The 16,432-nt window shown below is 37.8% G+C and overlaps 1 protein-coding gene across 2 annotated transcripts in view; it reads right to left on the reverse strand.

Annotated features, from left to right (window-relative positions):
• LOC150084438 (oxysterol-binding protein-related protein 1-like) overlaps positions 1-16,432 on the reverse strand; it is a 707,041-nt gene that overhangs the window by 590,920 nt on the left and 99,689 nt on the right. For both annotated transcript variants that reach the window (XM_090376067.1, XM_090376066.1), the window contains exon 6: positions 11,348-11,433. In XM_090376067.1, the coding sequence (XP_090232193.1) occupies positions 11,348-11,433 (86 nt within the window). The remainder of the gene's footprint in view (positions 1-11,347; positions 11,434-16,432) is intronic.

The following is a 16,432-nucleotide window of genomic DNA, read 5'->3' on the forward strand; positions in this document are numbered from 1 at the left end:
GAGCAGATGGGCTGAGATGTGGCAAATGAAGTTTAACATTGACAAATATAAAGTACTACATATGGGAAGCAGTAACCCCAGAGTAATGTATCAACTCTGTGGTACTACACTGACAGTGGTAGAGAATGAAAGGGGACCTGGGGGGGTTATTGTGCAGGCAGATATGAAGTTTTCTGAGCAGTGCAAACAGTTCGCAAGAGTAGCTCATGGCGCTGTTGTTGTTGTTTGGTTTTTAGGAGCAATAGCAACTAAGGCCATATTGCTCTGGGGATATATGGTGGTCATTCCCTGACCTTTCCGCATCCTCTGTATTTGGTGGTCGCGGACTCGAACCCGGGTCTAATCAAGAAGCATGTGCTACGCACTGCTGCTCCTGCCCACCTGGCTACGGAGGCACCAGCTCATGGTGTCTTGTCAATGATATATAGGAATTTTTCTAGCAGGGATAAGTAGGTGATTATCCCCTTGTATAAGGCAATGATCAGGCCACACCTTGAGTACTGTATACAGGTCTGGAGGCCTCATTTTAAGAAGGATGTAGAGCTGTTGGAACAAGTACAGAGAAGGGCAGAAAGATTAGTGAATGGAACAAAGGGTTACTTATTCGAGGTAGTGCAATACATGGTAACTCATTGCCCTTTACACTACTATCATAATTTTACCTTTAAGAGTTGTCTATGGTGTTTTTACACCAATATTATATAAAGTACTGCAGTATAATTATAGGGAACACTACACTAGTTTTTGCCTTTTTAAATGCAATGGCATGGTTTAAATGTATATCACATGCTTTTGGTTGTAAAAATATATAACTGAATATACTGAAATTGACAAAAACATTGCCAGCACATACACGTAATTATGTAACCATTCATAGGTGGTTTCCTCCTTCCCTCTCAGAGCTAAATGTTTTGTGACTGTTCCATGTGCAATTGATGTTTCATTGATGTAATTTTTATTGAATCTCCAACTGAGGGGGAGATGGGAAAAACTGAATATCTACATTAATTACTCTTTCTTGGATAACTCTGTATTTGGTGGTCTTTTCTGTTGTTTATAAAAATTTAATCATCTAATTGAGGGAATATATAACAGAAAAGAATATAATAGCTCAGTAGTTTACACCAGTGTTTTTCATCTGCTGATCCATGGACTGGCACAGTAATAGGCCATGGCACCTTGGCCTATTATTTGCTGGTCTGTAAAATAACAGGCCACAGACTTTTGAAAATATTGTTTGAACTAAGGCAAGAAGTTGAATTATATTTACATGAAAAAAATTCGGCATTTGCTGACTGCTTCAGTTGTAAAGAATGGTTAGCAAAACTAACATATTTAGCCAATATATTTTTCGTTGTGAACAAGTTGAATTTGAGCGTTCAAGGACAGATGACAACAATATTAATTTGAACAATAAAATGGATGCATTTAAAAAAAAAGTTAACACTTTTGTGCAAGTAGGTACATGATAAAAAATTATGATATGTTTCCTTTGTTTTCTGATTTTGTGGGTTGAGTGAAACTGGATATTGTAAGCATCAAAACAATTATTTTTAAACATCTTGAAGTTTAAAAAGCATTTGATTTTTTTTCTAATCGCAGATCCACCAGAGGAAGATCTACGATTAGAAAATTTTTGGGTTATAGACCCATTTGCTGTATGTGAAAACAATAAGCTGACTCACACTGAAGAGGAACAATTAACTGAACTGTCTTCAGCTTTGAACTAAAGCAAGAAGTTCAAACTAAAAGATAAAATCAGCCTTTAACTCAATGAGTGTGTCTCAATTTTGGCCAAATCTCAAGGCTGAATATACAGCATTATAAGAAAATCCAATCAAGTTTTTATTACCATTTTCAACCACTTTGTGAAATCACCTTTTCAGCCATGACTGTCATAAAGACAAAAGAAAGAAATCAGCTTGATGTTAATTGCACCCTACATTTAGCAGTTACATCTCTCAGTCCAAGAATAGGCAGAATGCGCTGGTCCCAAAGGAACTAGTAGTTGTTGGTGACTCTATTGTCAGGGAAACGGGAAACATGCTTTGTAAAAAGGATAGGTGGAACAGGACCAGGGTATGTTTGCCAGGGGTAAAAGTTGATGACGTTGTAGAGCGGATATCATCTTTTAAGGGCACAAAAGGTGATATAGTTATACACGTTGGCACCAATGATATTAAGAGTAGGAAACCGGCAGAATTACTTGACAAGTGCAGGTCACTGATGAAAAAAAGCCGTGAATTAGGGTTGAAATTGAAAGTGTCTGCAATTCTGCCCAGACACGATAGGAGTGAGTATATGATGAGAGCCCTGTCAATCAATTCGGCCCTGGAAAGATTGTGCAGGGCTCAAGGGGTAGAATTTTTTTCAGCCTGGTCTGTACTTGTTAACAGGAGAGACTGCTTCGACAGGGATGGGATACACTTAAATAGAAAGGGTGCAAGAATGTTTGCTGATGCTATCGAGGCAGTGTTAGGTGGGTCGGAAAACTGCTAGATTGGGGGGATACAAGGACTAATAGATTAACAGTAGCCACTGGTAGAGGTGAAAGTGATTCTTGCACTGCTTCTATTGGAATGAGCCGCAGCCTGGAAAATAAGATGCAGGATATTCAGAGACTGCTGGGAATCATTGGGGTACAAGTAAACACATGGGTTGTGTTAGGGTAGCCAAGAAAAAGAACAGGTGCATGTATACTTGCGTGTACACCAATGCTAGGAGTTTAGTAAATAAATTTGATGAATTTGAGGTATTGCTCAAAACATCAAAGGCAGATATTGTTGGGATATCAGAGACGTGGTGTCACACAGATATAAGGAATGCAGAACTGGAATTTGGGGAGTACAATGTCTACAGAAAGGATAGACAGGATAGGAAGGGAGGAGGGGTTATGCTATTAGTTAAAAAACACATAAAATCCAAGGAAGTGAAGCCAGTCGACATCGCTGGACAGTGCAGTGTCGAGTCAGTTTGGTGTGACATAAGCATTGGGAGATCAAAATTGAGAGTAGGAGTGTGCTATAGGCCTAATCACTCTGATGAGTATAATAAGAAACTGTTTGGAGAAATAGAGTGGGCCAGTAAATCAGAGAGTCTTATAATGGGGGATTTTAATTTCCCAGATATTGACTGAAATTTGGGGGCTGGTCACTCACACAGTAGCAAGGCTTTTGTGGATTTATTGGATGATTGTTTTCTACATCAGCATGTTCGGGAGGCAACTAGAGGGAGTAATACTCTTGATTTGATTATCAGTAGTGATTCTTCATGCATTAAGAATCTGCAGATAAATGAACCACTAGGTGGCAGTGATCACAGTGTGCTGAAGTGGGAGTTACTCAAAGAGGTAACTACCATTAGGGGTAAAGGGAAGGGGTATTGATTTCGTAAAGGCGACTACAATAGACTGAGACAGTATTTAAATTCTATACAGTGGGATCAACTGATGATATTGCCAACAGCAAATTCAAAATGGGAAGCATTCAAAGAACTTATCTTGGAAGCTACTAGGCTTTACATACCAACTAAGAAATATTGTTCAAGGTTTAGGCCTAAATGGATGTCAGATGAACTAATGAGGCATATGGCAGAGAAGAAAAATGCATGGGATACATACAAATTAACACGTGACACAGACGCCTATGATAGATACAAGTTGATCTGTAACCAAGTTACAAAGGAGGTTAGGCAGGCGAAGGCAGATTACGAGAGATCCTTGGCAAGGGATGCGAAGAAAAACAGCAAAGAGTTCTTTACTTATGTAAACTCTAGAAGGAAGGGGATGAATCAGATTGGTCCACTTGAGATCGATGGGTCAACTGTTGATGACCCTGCTCAGGTAGCTAACAAACTAAATGAATATTCTGCATCGACATTCACACATGAGGAGTTATTCAGCGAGGGGAATGCCAGGGGTGTATTCAACTCTAGCAGTAAGCTAGAGAATCTTGTAATAACTGAGAGCAAAGTGGAGGAGAAATTGTTGAAGATAAACACAAGAAAGGCACCTGGGGTGGATGGGATCTATCCAGTTATATTAAAGGAGGCAGCAAAGGAAGTAAGCAAACCCTTAGCCATAATTATGAGAGCTTCCTTGGACTCAGGGGAGGTACCCATGGACTGGAGATGTGCAAATGTGATCCCAATTCACAAAGGGGGATCAAAGGCTGACACAAGTAATTATAGACCTGTGAGTTTAACTTCTGTTCCAGGAAAATTAATGGAGGCACTGGTTAAAGAAGCACTGCAGGATCATCTAGACAAGACTTCAGTTAAAGCTAGGACCCAGCATGGTTTTGTTAAGGGGAAGTCTTGCCTGACCAATTTGATTGGATACTATGATGCAGTCACAAAAGAACTGGATGCAGGGAATAACTTTGATATTATATACTTGGATCTTAGAAAGCCTTTTGATACTGTTGCACATGGAAGACTGCTGCACAAATTGGAGCGGTGTGGCATTGGAGGCAAATTGCTGCTATGGATAAAGGGGTGGTTGTGGGGGAGAAGACAGAGAGTGGTAATCAATGGACACTGCTCATCGTGGACTAATGTTATTAGTGGAGTCCCTCAGGGTTCAGTATTGGGTTCTTTATTGTTTTCTGTATTTATAAATGATATTGATGATGGTATATCAAGCTTAATGTCCAAGTTTGCAGACGATACGAAAGTTGGCCGGGTTGTCAAGGACACTACTGACACTATGCTGCTGCAACAGGATTTGGAAAGGTTGAGCAGATGGGCTGATAGGTGGCAAATGAAGTTTAACATTGACAAATGTAAAGTACTACATATGGGAAACAGCAACCCCAGAGCAACGTATCAACTCTGTGGTACTACACTGACAGTGGTAGAGAATGAAAGGGACCTGGGGGTGGTTGTGCAGGCAGATATGAAGTTCTCTGAGCAGTGCAGATGGGCTGCAAGAGTAGCTCATGGTGTATTGTCAATGATATATAGGAAGTTTTCTAGCAGGGATAAGGAGGTGATTATTCCCTTGTATAAGGCAATGGTCAGGCCACACCTAGAGTACTGTATACAGGACTGGAGGCCTCATTTCAAGAAGGATGTAGAGCTGCTGGAACGAGTACGGAGAAGGGCAACAAGATTGGTGAATGGGACAAAGGAGTGCTCTTACGAAGAAAGGCTTAAGTTTTGCGAATTACAGTGTCTGGAAACTAGGCACCAGCGAGGTGATCTGATAGAGGTGTACAAACCCTTGAATGGTTTGAGCATGCTCAATGATGATGGGATTCTTCCTCTTGCTCAGAATAATCACCTGAGTGGGCATAAATTCAAATTGAGGAAAGACAGATGTAGGATAGATGTGCGGAAATTTGCCTTTAGCCAGCGGGTAGTTGGTAGGTGGAACAGACTTCCATCCCTTGTCGTGGAAGTTGATAGCCTAAATAAGTTTAAGGCTCAGCTGGACAGGTATTTCGAATGAACAGAGGGGTGAAGTGGAAGTGGTTATTTTTATTTATTTATGTTACTTTTTTTTTTTTTTTTTTTTTTTTTTTTTGGCTGATGCTGCATAAGCTTGCTTTCTTGCATCAAATGCCTCTACTAATGCTAATGCTAATAGAAAAATTGATTACCGATGATGAGCAGCAACCACACTAATTATCAGAATGATATTTTTCAAAAATTTTATGTTATTAAACTCTCTTATTCTTATGTATTGCCATGTCTTTGTGCTTAAGTTTGATAGAACATACTGAATGACAAAAAACTTTTTTATTTAAAGAGATTTCTTATATATTTTTTCTTGAAACATTTTAACCAATTGTTTCTTGCCTTGAATTTATCAAAGCAAAGTTTGAAGGTTTGATATGATCAAAACCTTCTACAACATGTATTAATGAAATTTAATTGAATAAAGTATTTTTTTGGGACAGGAATATTACATACTTAAGGAAATGCTTGAATTCCAATATAAATACAAATAAAAATATAAATAATAAAATGAAAAGAGAATGATAACATTTTTCAAAAGAAAAGAAAAATAAGGTGCAATTCTTTCAAAATAAAAGAGAAATAAAAATTCTTACAAAACACAATATATCAAGCTCCATTTTCGTCTTTCTAAGTCAGATGACTTGTCAGCAGGTGACTGATTGACATTAAATTCTGTCAATTTTATTAATAATTATATTAGAAAATTCTTAAATCTTCATTTTTACCTTTCATTTTACAATTTTTAATTTGGAATGCAGTTTGCTAAATTTTATCGGTCCTCCGTAGAATGTTTATAACCGTTACCAGTCTGCCACTGGTTTTCAGTTGAGAAACACTGGTTTTTGTTGTTGTTGGAGGTTTTACGGAGCAATGGCAGCTAAAGGCCATTATGCACCAAACAATAGTAGAAGAGAAACACTGGTCTACACTACTGCAATGGTTTCCAAAGTGTAGTTTCCAGTGATCTACAATTCAGGAACCACTGCAGTAATTGGTTCCCCCTATGAGGTACAGAGTTTAATCCTACTGGTGTCTATGCATGTATATGTCTAGGGTGGAGTCGTAGTGGAACATTAGCTCAAATCCACCATCCTAACCTGTGCTATAACAGAAGAACCTGTAAACACCAATTATGTGTTTGTTTGTTTGTTTGTTCAGTATGGTGTTAAGAAATATTGTTGACTGGCCATTTAGCAACCAGTAAGTGATAACCATCACAGTTATTGATTCCAGGTTTCCATCCCTGCCGTGAGGTGGGCCATGATGAATGAATAATGAATGTCTCCTACCAAAAACGCAGGAGGGTGCGCAAACAAGGTCCATTACCGGCAAACCATTGCCAGCACTTGCACAGAATTTTGTAACCATTCATATGCTTGAAAGAATAGAAGAAAAATATAAGGAATCAGAAGAAAAGGGAGAAAAGAGAATGCTGCTAGTGTCTGTTGTGAAATTCATGTTTTGCCATAAACCAGTTTATGGAAAAAAAAGGAATGGTTTGTTAAGAGGAAGTCTTGTCTGACCAATTTTATTGGATACTATGACATGGTCACAAAGGAACTTTGTTTTGTTTTTTTTGTTATTTGGTTTTTAGGAGCATTAGCAACTAAGGCCATATTGCTCCGGGATATGAGATGGTCATTCCCTGACCTTTCTGCATCCTCCATATTTGGTAGTAGTAGTAGTAGTGGCATGTGATGCAAGAAAGCAAGTGTATGAGCTTATGCAGCATCAGCCAAAAAAAAAAAAAAAAAAAAATCACACCATTCCCTCCAAATGCCTGTCCAGTTCCTCCTTAAATTTATTCAATCTATCAACTTCCACAACGACAGATGGAAGTTTGTTCCAGCAATTAACCACCCGCTGGCTAAAGGCAAATTTCCGCACATCTATTCTACATCTGTCCTTTCTTAATTTGAATTTATGCCCCCCTTAGGTTCGTAATCTGAACAAGTGGAAGGATCCCATCAGAATTCAGCGTGCTGAACCCATTCAAGGCCTTATACAGTCGGTCCTCGTATAACACGTGTTTGCATTACACGAATTCGATCATACACGATTTATAAATAGAGGAACGTTATCTTATATAACACGAACCGAATTCGCTTATACACGATTCGCCTTTGTGTTTACAAGAAATGGCAGTCGAACGCGGAATCACCCCAACTGAACGCAAGACGATAGGAATGAAGGAGATTCTGAAAATGTATTTATGTGTTTTATATCAGTGAAGGGGAAACACATTTCACCATAATAACGTAAAAACCAACACAATTCCAGCTATTGATATAATCGCAAATGCAATTAGATCGAGTTTACTACCAGTTTATAACAGATTCCACTAGTAGAAACGCAACTGGAAAATGTTTTTATTGTTTTATGGTAGTAACCCCTAGAAATGTGCTTTAGTAAAATGTGAGGTGTTAATAGTGTATCTCTGCCTTTACAGTGTTGTTTATTCAGTTGCTACACACGCGCAGCTTTGTTTATGTGTATCAAGCGTGCCTCCTCGTTTTGTAATTGTGCTTTATTCCCTAAAAATGAGTAAAATACTTAAAAGGTGTGAAAAGGAAGCGTCCTGGCGAAGACACTGCAGATTCAGAGAGAGAAAAAAAAAAACAATATGGATAAACAGAGGCGGAGTCAAAAATTCTTACCCGAGAAAATTTATAGTGGCCTCATACTACGGTTTATGGCCAAAATCACACGGGCCTCCGGCCCACCGTGGTTTCCCCCGTAAGGCTTATGGTCATTCCGCTTCTGTCGATTGAGAAAAAATATGAAATTGTGAAACGCTTTGAGCGAAATGAAAGACCATGTGATATTGCACGTGCTACAGACCTAAATGAGGCAACGCCGAGAATTACAAAGAATGCAGATAAAATAAAAACTTTCATAGCGGGAACAACTCAGTGTAATTAAAATCCATTAGATTAAGACACAAAGAATTGGAAGAGATGGAACGGCTGTCATCTCTTTGGATAGAAAATCAAACAAAAAGCAAGTTTGCTTACGATAGAAGCAAAAGCATTAGCAATATTTTATTACGACTTACGTATTACGTATTATAAAATACGTAAGTATTTTATTACGACTATTTTATTTAATATAATAATTTTTTTACGTATTTTATTCGTTTAAATAATAATAATAATTTAAACAATTTAATAATAATTTAAATAATTTAATAATAATTTAATATAATAATTTTTTTTACGTATTTTATTCATATAAAATACTTTTTTAGTATTAAAAAGTACTAAAAATACTTTATTATAATATAATATTATTTTTATTACGTATTTTAATCGTTATAAAATACTTACGTATTTTATAACGATTAAAATTACTCGATTATTTATTGTGTTTGGTAATGTTTTGGTTCCAAATGTGTGTTCAATCTTGGGTGGTCGGCACCTAACCCCACTTTTCCCATAGGGCCTGTTGTTTATATTGCACGATTTTGCATTGCACGAGGGTTTCTAGGAACGCAACTATCGTGCTATACGAGGACAGACTGTACACCTCAATCAGATCACTGTGCAGGTGCCTAGTCTCTAGCCACTGCAATTTGCAGAACTTAAGCCTCTCTTGATAAGAGGATCCCTTCAAATCCCCTCACCAATCTTGTTGCCCTTCTCTGTACACGCTCAAGTAAATCTACATCCTTCCTAAAATGAGGCCTCCAGACCTGTACGCAGTACTCAAGGCGTGGCCTGACCATTGCCTTATACAGAGGGATAATCACCGCCTTTTCCCTGCTAGCAAAATTCCTATATATCATTGACAAAACCCCATGACCTGCCCTGTCAGCCTGTCTGCATTGCTCAGAAAACTTCATATCTGACTGCACAATTACTACCAGGTCTTTTTCATATTCTACCACCTTAAGTGTAGTACCACACAGTTGGTACGTTTCTCTGGGGTTACTTCTACCCATATGCAGTACTTTGCATTTGCCAAGGTTAAACTTCAGTTGCCACTTCTTAGCCCATCTGCCCAAATTATCTAGATCCTGTTGCAGTAGCACACTGCCATTACTGTCATTAACAACCCTGCCAACCTTTGTATCATCTGCAAACTTCAACACTAAGCCTGATATACCTTCATCAATATCATTGATAAATATACAAAACAACAGTGGACCCAACGCCGAACCCTGTGGGACTCCACTAATAACATTAGTCCAAGAAGAGCAGCACCCATTGATTACCACCCTCTGTCTTCTTGCACTTAACAATCCATTGTAGCAACTTACTCTTAATACCATTCTGCTCCAATTTGTACAATAGTCTTCCATGCGCAACAGTGTCAAAAGCTTTCCTGAAATCCAAATATATGATATCAAAATTATTTTTTGCATCCAGTTCCTTTGTAACCACATCATAATATCCTATCAAATTTGTCAGACAAGACTTTCCCTTAACAAACCCATGCTGTGTCTGAATTATTGCTGCAGTCTTGTCTAGATGATCCTGCAATGCATCTTTAACCAGAAACTCCATTATTTTACCCGGAACAGAAGTTAAACTAACTGGTGACGGGCTTGAACGCCAGTCTAATCAAGAAGTGTGTGCAACGCACTGCTGCTCCTTCCCACCTGGCTACGGAGGCGCCACACACACACACACACACACACAAAGAAACTGGATGCAAAAAATAATTTTGATATCATATACTTGGATTTCAGGAAAGCTTTTGATACTGTTGCACATGTAAAACTACTGTACAAGTTGGAGCAGTATGGCAAGTGTATTAAGGCAAGTTGTTGCTTTGAATAAAGGGATTGTTGAGCGGGAGAAGACAGAGAGCGGAAATCAATGGACACTGATCTTTGTGGACTACTGTTATTAGTGGCATCCCCCAGGGGTCCATGTTGGGCCCATTGTTGTTTTCTGTACTTATCAACGATATTGATGAAGGTACATCAAGCTTAATGTCCAAGTATGCAGATGATACGAAGGTTGTTAATTACACTAATGACTACTGCAACTGAATCTAGAAAAGTTGAGCAGAATCTAGAAAAGTTCTGCATATGGGTAGCAGTAAGACCAGAGTAATGCATCAACTGTGTGGTACTACACTCAGGGTGGTTGAGAATGAAAAAGACCTGGAGGTAATTGTACAGTCAGATATGATGTTTTCTGAGCAGTGCATGCAAGAATAGTTCATGGTGTCATGTCAACAATATACAGGAAGTTTTCTAGCAGGAATAAGGAGGTGATTATCTCCTTATATAAGGCAATGGTCATGCCACACCTTAAGTACTGTATACAGTCTGCAGGCCTCATTTTAGAAAGAATGTAGAGCTGATCGAATGAGTATAGAGAAGGGAAACAAGATTGGTGAATGGAACAAAGGGTTGCTATTATAAAGAAAGATGAGTTCTACAAATTGCATTGTCTGGAGACTAGGCACCTGTGAGGTGATCTGATTGAGGTGTATAAGGACTTGAATGTTTGAGCAAGCTCAATGCTGATGTGATTCTTCCTCTTGCCCAGATTAGTTGCCTGAGGGGACATAAATTCAAATTGAGGAAAGGCAGTTGTAGAATAGATGTGCAGAAATTTGCCTTTAGCCAGCGGGTAGTTGATTGCTGGAACAAACTTCCATCTGTCATTGTAGAAGTTGAAGGCAGAACTAGACAAACATTTGGAGTTTAATGGATGAGTGAAATGAGTTTTTTTTTTTTTTTTTTTTGTGGCCGATGCTATAGCTTGCTTTCTTGCATCATATGCCTCTACTAATGCCTAATGTTAACTGTATTTTTATGTCCCTCTTGGGGATCACAATCATGCTCGCATTATATTCAAAACCGAAGCATAATCAGGTGCACTATACTGAAGTTGCAGTGTATTAAATCACTGACAAGTTTCAGCAAACTTACCAGTTTTTCAAGAGTTTGTACATCTCCTTCACGGGCAGAATGCAGTAATTTTTCCTCTTTCTTTCTTAAGTCGACATCTTCTGCAGCTATAATAGAAAGGAACTTCATTGGAACATAAGTTTAGAACTGGTTATAATCAAATTTGAAATTTGTTTTAAAACTAATTATTTTTTATAAGATAAATAGAATGCAAACTTAAACACAACTTGTGTTTTCACATGCGTGTTGATTTAGCATTAGTAGAGGCATATGATGCAAGAAAACAAGCTTCTACAGCATCAGCCAAAAAAAAACACGCTCCCATTTCACCTCTCTGTTCGTTCCAAATACCTGTCCAGCTCACCCTTAAATTTATTTAGGCTATCAACTTCCACAACAAGGGATGGAAGTCTGTTCCACCAACCCGCTAGCTAAAGGTAAACTTCCGCACATCTGTCTTCCCTAATTTCAAGATCAAATCTGTTGTTTATATCAGGACTTTACAAATTTTTTTTTGGGAATGGTACCATTAAGGGAAGGGCTTTTTTTTGGTATTTTTTCTGGCTGACGTTGTATAAGTTTGTTTTCTTGCATCACATGTCTCTACTAATGCTAATTTTGCAGACCTGTAGAAACTAGCATCTTTAAAAATGGTAATAACGATAAATTAAAAACAGCAAATATGTGTGTACAAATGAAATAAAAAGTAAATGAAAAAAACTAACAAAAAATCTGCAGAACCTATGGATTCAAATTGTGGAACTCAAGCATTACATGCAACACACACTTTATAAACCACTCCTCTAAACAGTTCAGAACCTTGGATATTTCTTTATCCATATAAAAATATTATCAACGTACATTAGAAACCTTTATCCCGCACTTTTTTTTTTCCATTTTTCTTTTCTTTTTCATTTTTATGAAAATCCCAAATGCCAAAGTTATCAGAACTTATAGTTCTTAGTATCATATATGGGTTATAGATTGAGAGGACAGAAGATATGAGCATTAGAATTGAATTTCTGCAGATTGTAATTATTGGGAAATGTATACAGGTGCCAGTTGTGCCAGAAAATAGAAGTGATTGGGATAAATGATGAAGAGAAAAAGTTGGTTCTGTGAGTTCAAAATTGAACAGTGAATGGATGCTGACTTGTTGCATGTGTCTGGACTGGTTTGAAAGATAATGAGGGAATTATAGATGCCAATTCAAAAGAACAGTACCCAGGAAGTATCTAGAGAAAAGGCATGCATCAGAAACTGAATATTTATGAGAGAGAGAGAGAGTGGAAAGACTTTGTAAGAGGTAATCATTGATTAACTTGACTGCCCTCTTTTGAATGGAGTCTAAAAGCCTGAGAGAGGTTTTGGGGACATCATTTCAGATGTGGAAACAGCATATTCCATTGTAGGGTGGAATTCAAATTTGAACAGAGTAAGTAACTGGTTAGAAAAAAAAGTAACACTGGGAACAAAAAAGAAAACCTAGTTTTTGGATGAAGAAGAAGAAATATTTGTGATGTGCTTACACCATCAAGAGAGATTAGAAGTTAGGGAAATTCTTAGTAGAGACATGCGATCTTGTCTAGAAATCTAAGTGTCATCAAAGATGAGCAAAGAAGCAATATACTCTTTTTTTTTTAAGAGAAATAACATAGGGCTGAGTTCTAGAGAGACTAAAATTAAATTTTCTTTGCCCAGTGAAGGCACCTGGAGATTGGCACCTAAGAACTTGGGTGGAGGACATTTGAGAAGCTATAGCTGTTTGTGCAGGGCAAGGCTTCCCAAATTGGAAGGTTGAACACAATGTGTTATCATCAGAATAAATATGGATAGGATTTCCCAGTTAGTGGAAGAAAGTCATTAACAAAATGAAAAGAGTTGGAAAAAGAGCTGAACCTTGGAGAACACCAGCATTGGTGAAGTTAGAAAACAGTGCCATCTACCATCACTCACAGTGAATAGTCAGAGAGAAAACTGGATACCCAATTGCAAAAACAGATGGCAACCAATAAGATAGGAGGGTGTTTAGAAGATCTTTAGGCCAAAAAAGATCAAAAGCTTCAGAAACATCAAACTTTTCCATCAAATTTGTCCAAAGATGAGTAAAATAAGGCAATATACCACCAGTTGATCAACGCTGATGGAATCCACATTGTCGATCATTGATCAGATGGAAGGTGTTGAAATAGTTTTAAGAATTGGTAGTTGATGAATTCCGCCATTATTTTGGAAAGAGTAGAGATAAGTGCAACAGGGCAATAATTGGATGAGAGATTTGTCACCCTTTTTAGGGACTTCCTGGATATCAGCAAATATCCAAGCAGAAGTAAAACATCAGTGAAATAAGAAAAGGTAAAGAGTCTAAATAGAAACAGATGCAAGCTCAGGAGCACAGGTTTTAAGAACAAGCGAGAAATGCCATCAGGACCTAGAGCTTTCTTGACATCAAGATTGGTCAGATCTCAGTATGCAATAGAATCGTCAGCTTTAATACAGGTGGGAGTATATATAGACAGAAGTTGAAGTTGTGGCCAAAGTTTGAGAAAGAGACAGAATGCTCAACTGCTAGCTAATTGGACAAGAAGCGAGTTTTATATTCTTAGCCTGTTCAAAATCTAGTTTGGAGTGATTAATAACTGTTTTACAATTGTTGCAATATTTGCTTTTCTCTCATAAAAAAAAAAAAAATATATATATATATATATATATATCAGTAATGATAAAGTAAACATAGTAAAGATCCTCTCTCTCATTAAAAATCTCATAGAACTGCAACAAACTGAAACTCTGTCTAAAACATATGGTTTATATTCATATCTTACCTGTTAACATGATACTGGAATGGAATTTCTTGGTCCAGTTGAGGACTGGGAGAGGTAGGAGTGGACTGAGTGTTTTTATAGGTTGGGGATTGACTTAGATGTAGTCAACGAGAGGTTGTTGCATGGCTAAGCCGGCAGATTTTGGGGACAGGGATATATTATGGAGGGAAGATTAGGCTGGTTCTGAGGTTAAGAGAAGGGGGAAGCATGAGTAATACAGTAGTAATAATATTTGCCATATAGTGCAAGGAGGCCACAGGCTTTTGCTGCACTGGCAAAAAAAAAAAAAAAAAAAAAAAACACAACAAACAAAAAAGTAGACAAGAATATGCAAATTATATGCTTCCCTCCTCACACAGGTAACTATCCAGTTGACCTTTGAATTTATTCAAACTGTCAGCTTCAAGTACCTGTGAGGGCAACTTGTTCCAGCAATCAACGACTCGCTGGCTAAAAGAAAACTTCCTACAATCCAATCTAAACCTCAACCCATATAATTTAAATTTATGACTCCTAGTTCTGGAATTCTTTATAATATTCTTCCACCTTCATTCATTTTATTAATCCCTCTCAGAGCCTTATAAACCTCAATCAGGTTACCTCTGAGGTGCCTGGTTGCCAAGCTCTGTAGCCCATATAACCAAAAAATTCCTGATACGGCATGCTTCTACCAAACTAACCATTGAAATTGCAGGTTTTTGGACCCTTTCAAGAACCTCAATGTCTTTTTTCAGATGACTGTGGCTTTATAATTACCTTATACAGTGGGATTACGACCTCCCTATTTCTACAGGATAACATTCAATAAATCATCAATAGTACACCATGGACTTTCCTGGCTACATGTTTACACTGTTCAGAAAACTTCATATCTGCACATAATGTAACTCCCAGATCCCTTTCCTCCTCCACTGTTTTCAATTCAATCCCACCAAGTACATAATTTATGTGTGGGTTGCTATTACCCTAGTGTAAGACCTTGCATATAACAGCATTAAAACATAGCTGCTACTTCTCTGACCACCTTTGAAGTCTGTTCAAGTCATCCTGAAGGAACAATGCTTGGCACTAATCATTAACCACTCTGCCAATCTTTATGTCATCTGAAAATTTTGACATCATGCCACCTATCCCTTCGTCGATGTTATTTATGAAAATAAGAAACAATAGTGATCCAAGAACTGATCCTTGAGGGACCCCACTCCTGACGAATATTCATTAATCAACAACTCTCTGACTTCTGCCCTGCAGCCACCTAGCAATCCATCTTAGAATTATATAACCAATAATCCCAACCTGTTCAAGCTGATACAGTAACCTCTCATGAGGGGCCGAGTCAAATGCTTTGCTAAAATCCAAATAAACTATGTCAAAATTGTTCCCTAAATTCGGCTCATGAGTAACTGTGTCAAAATAGCCTAAGTTTGTTAAGCATGATTTACCCTTAGCAAAGTCATGTTGCGTGTCCTTCACCTTCAACTAGAGCAGTGTGCACTTGAATATTCAAGTGATGCACTCCCAATTTGGGGGGGGGGGGAGCACATCACTTGGCAGATCAGGAGATACTTGAGTCCCTGACAAGCTCCCAGTTAGTTTTGTTTCTAGGGCAAGCACTCATTTCTTCAGTGACTCAAATTCTTCTCATAATGCACCAAGTTGTAATTTGAGATCAGTACACTCCTTACATAGGTTGCAAAGAAAAGAATCACCAGACAAGCTAGGTCTGTCTAATAGACCACCCTTAGAATACATGCTACAGGCTATACAAATGACAAACTCGTGACTCACACTGGAAATAACTGCAGGCATTTCTATTTGAGTCCTAAAGTCACTGGGCTTTGTGTTTTAAATGAATCTTGTGACAATCACAATTTAAGTAAAATTTGAACTTTACAAAGATTATGAAATTTAAATTTACACTATTTAAATTTGTTAACAAAATGTTGCAGAAATTATTAAACTGTTGACAAAACTTAAATCACTAAAGAATTTTAGTGATTAAGATACCAAAAGAAAGTTACAAAATACCAGCAAAAATATCAATTACAAAGGATATTTGAATATGATAACAAAGGTTGTTATTGTTATTTGGTTTTCAGGAGCATTAGCAACTAAGGCCATATTGCTCCGGGGATATGCGGTGGTCATTCCCTGACCTTTCTGCATCCTCTGTTGGTGGTGGTGATGGGCTCGAACCCCGGTCTAATCAAGAAGTGTGCGCTATGCATGATAACAAAGGGTATCTGAATATAATGTGAGGAATGGTTTGAGAGTATATGTA

The sequence above is a fragment of the Mastigoproctus giganteus genome, chromosome 6, assembly GCF_048544385.1.
Source record: "Mastigoproctus giganteus isolate SK-2022 chromosome 6, ASM4854438v1, whole genome shotgun sequence".
Lineage (NCBI taxonomy): Eukaryota > Metazoa > Arthropoda > Arachnida > Uropygi > Thelyphonidae > Mastigoproctus > Mastigoproctus giganteus.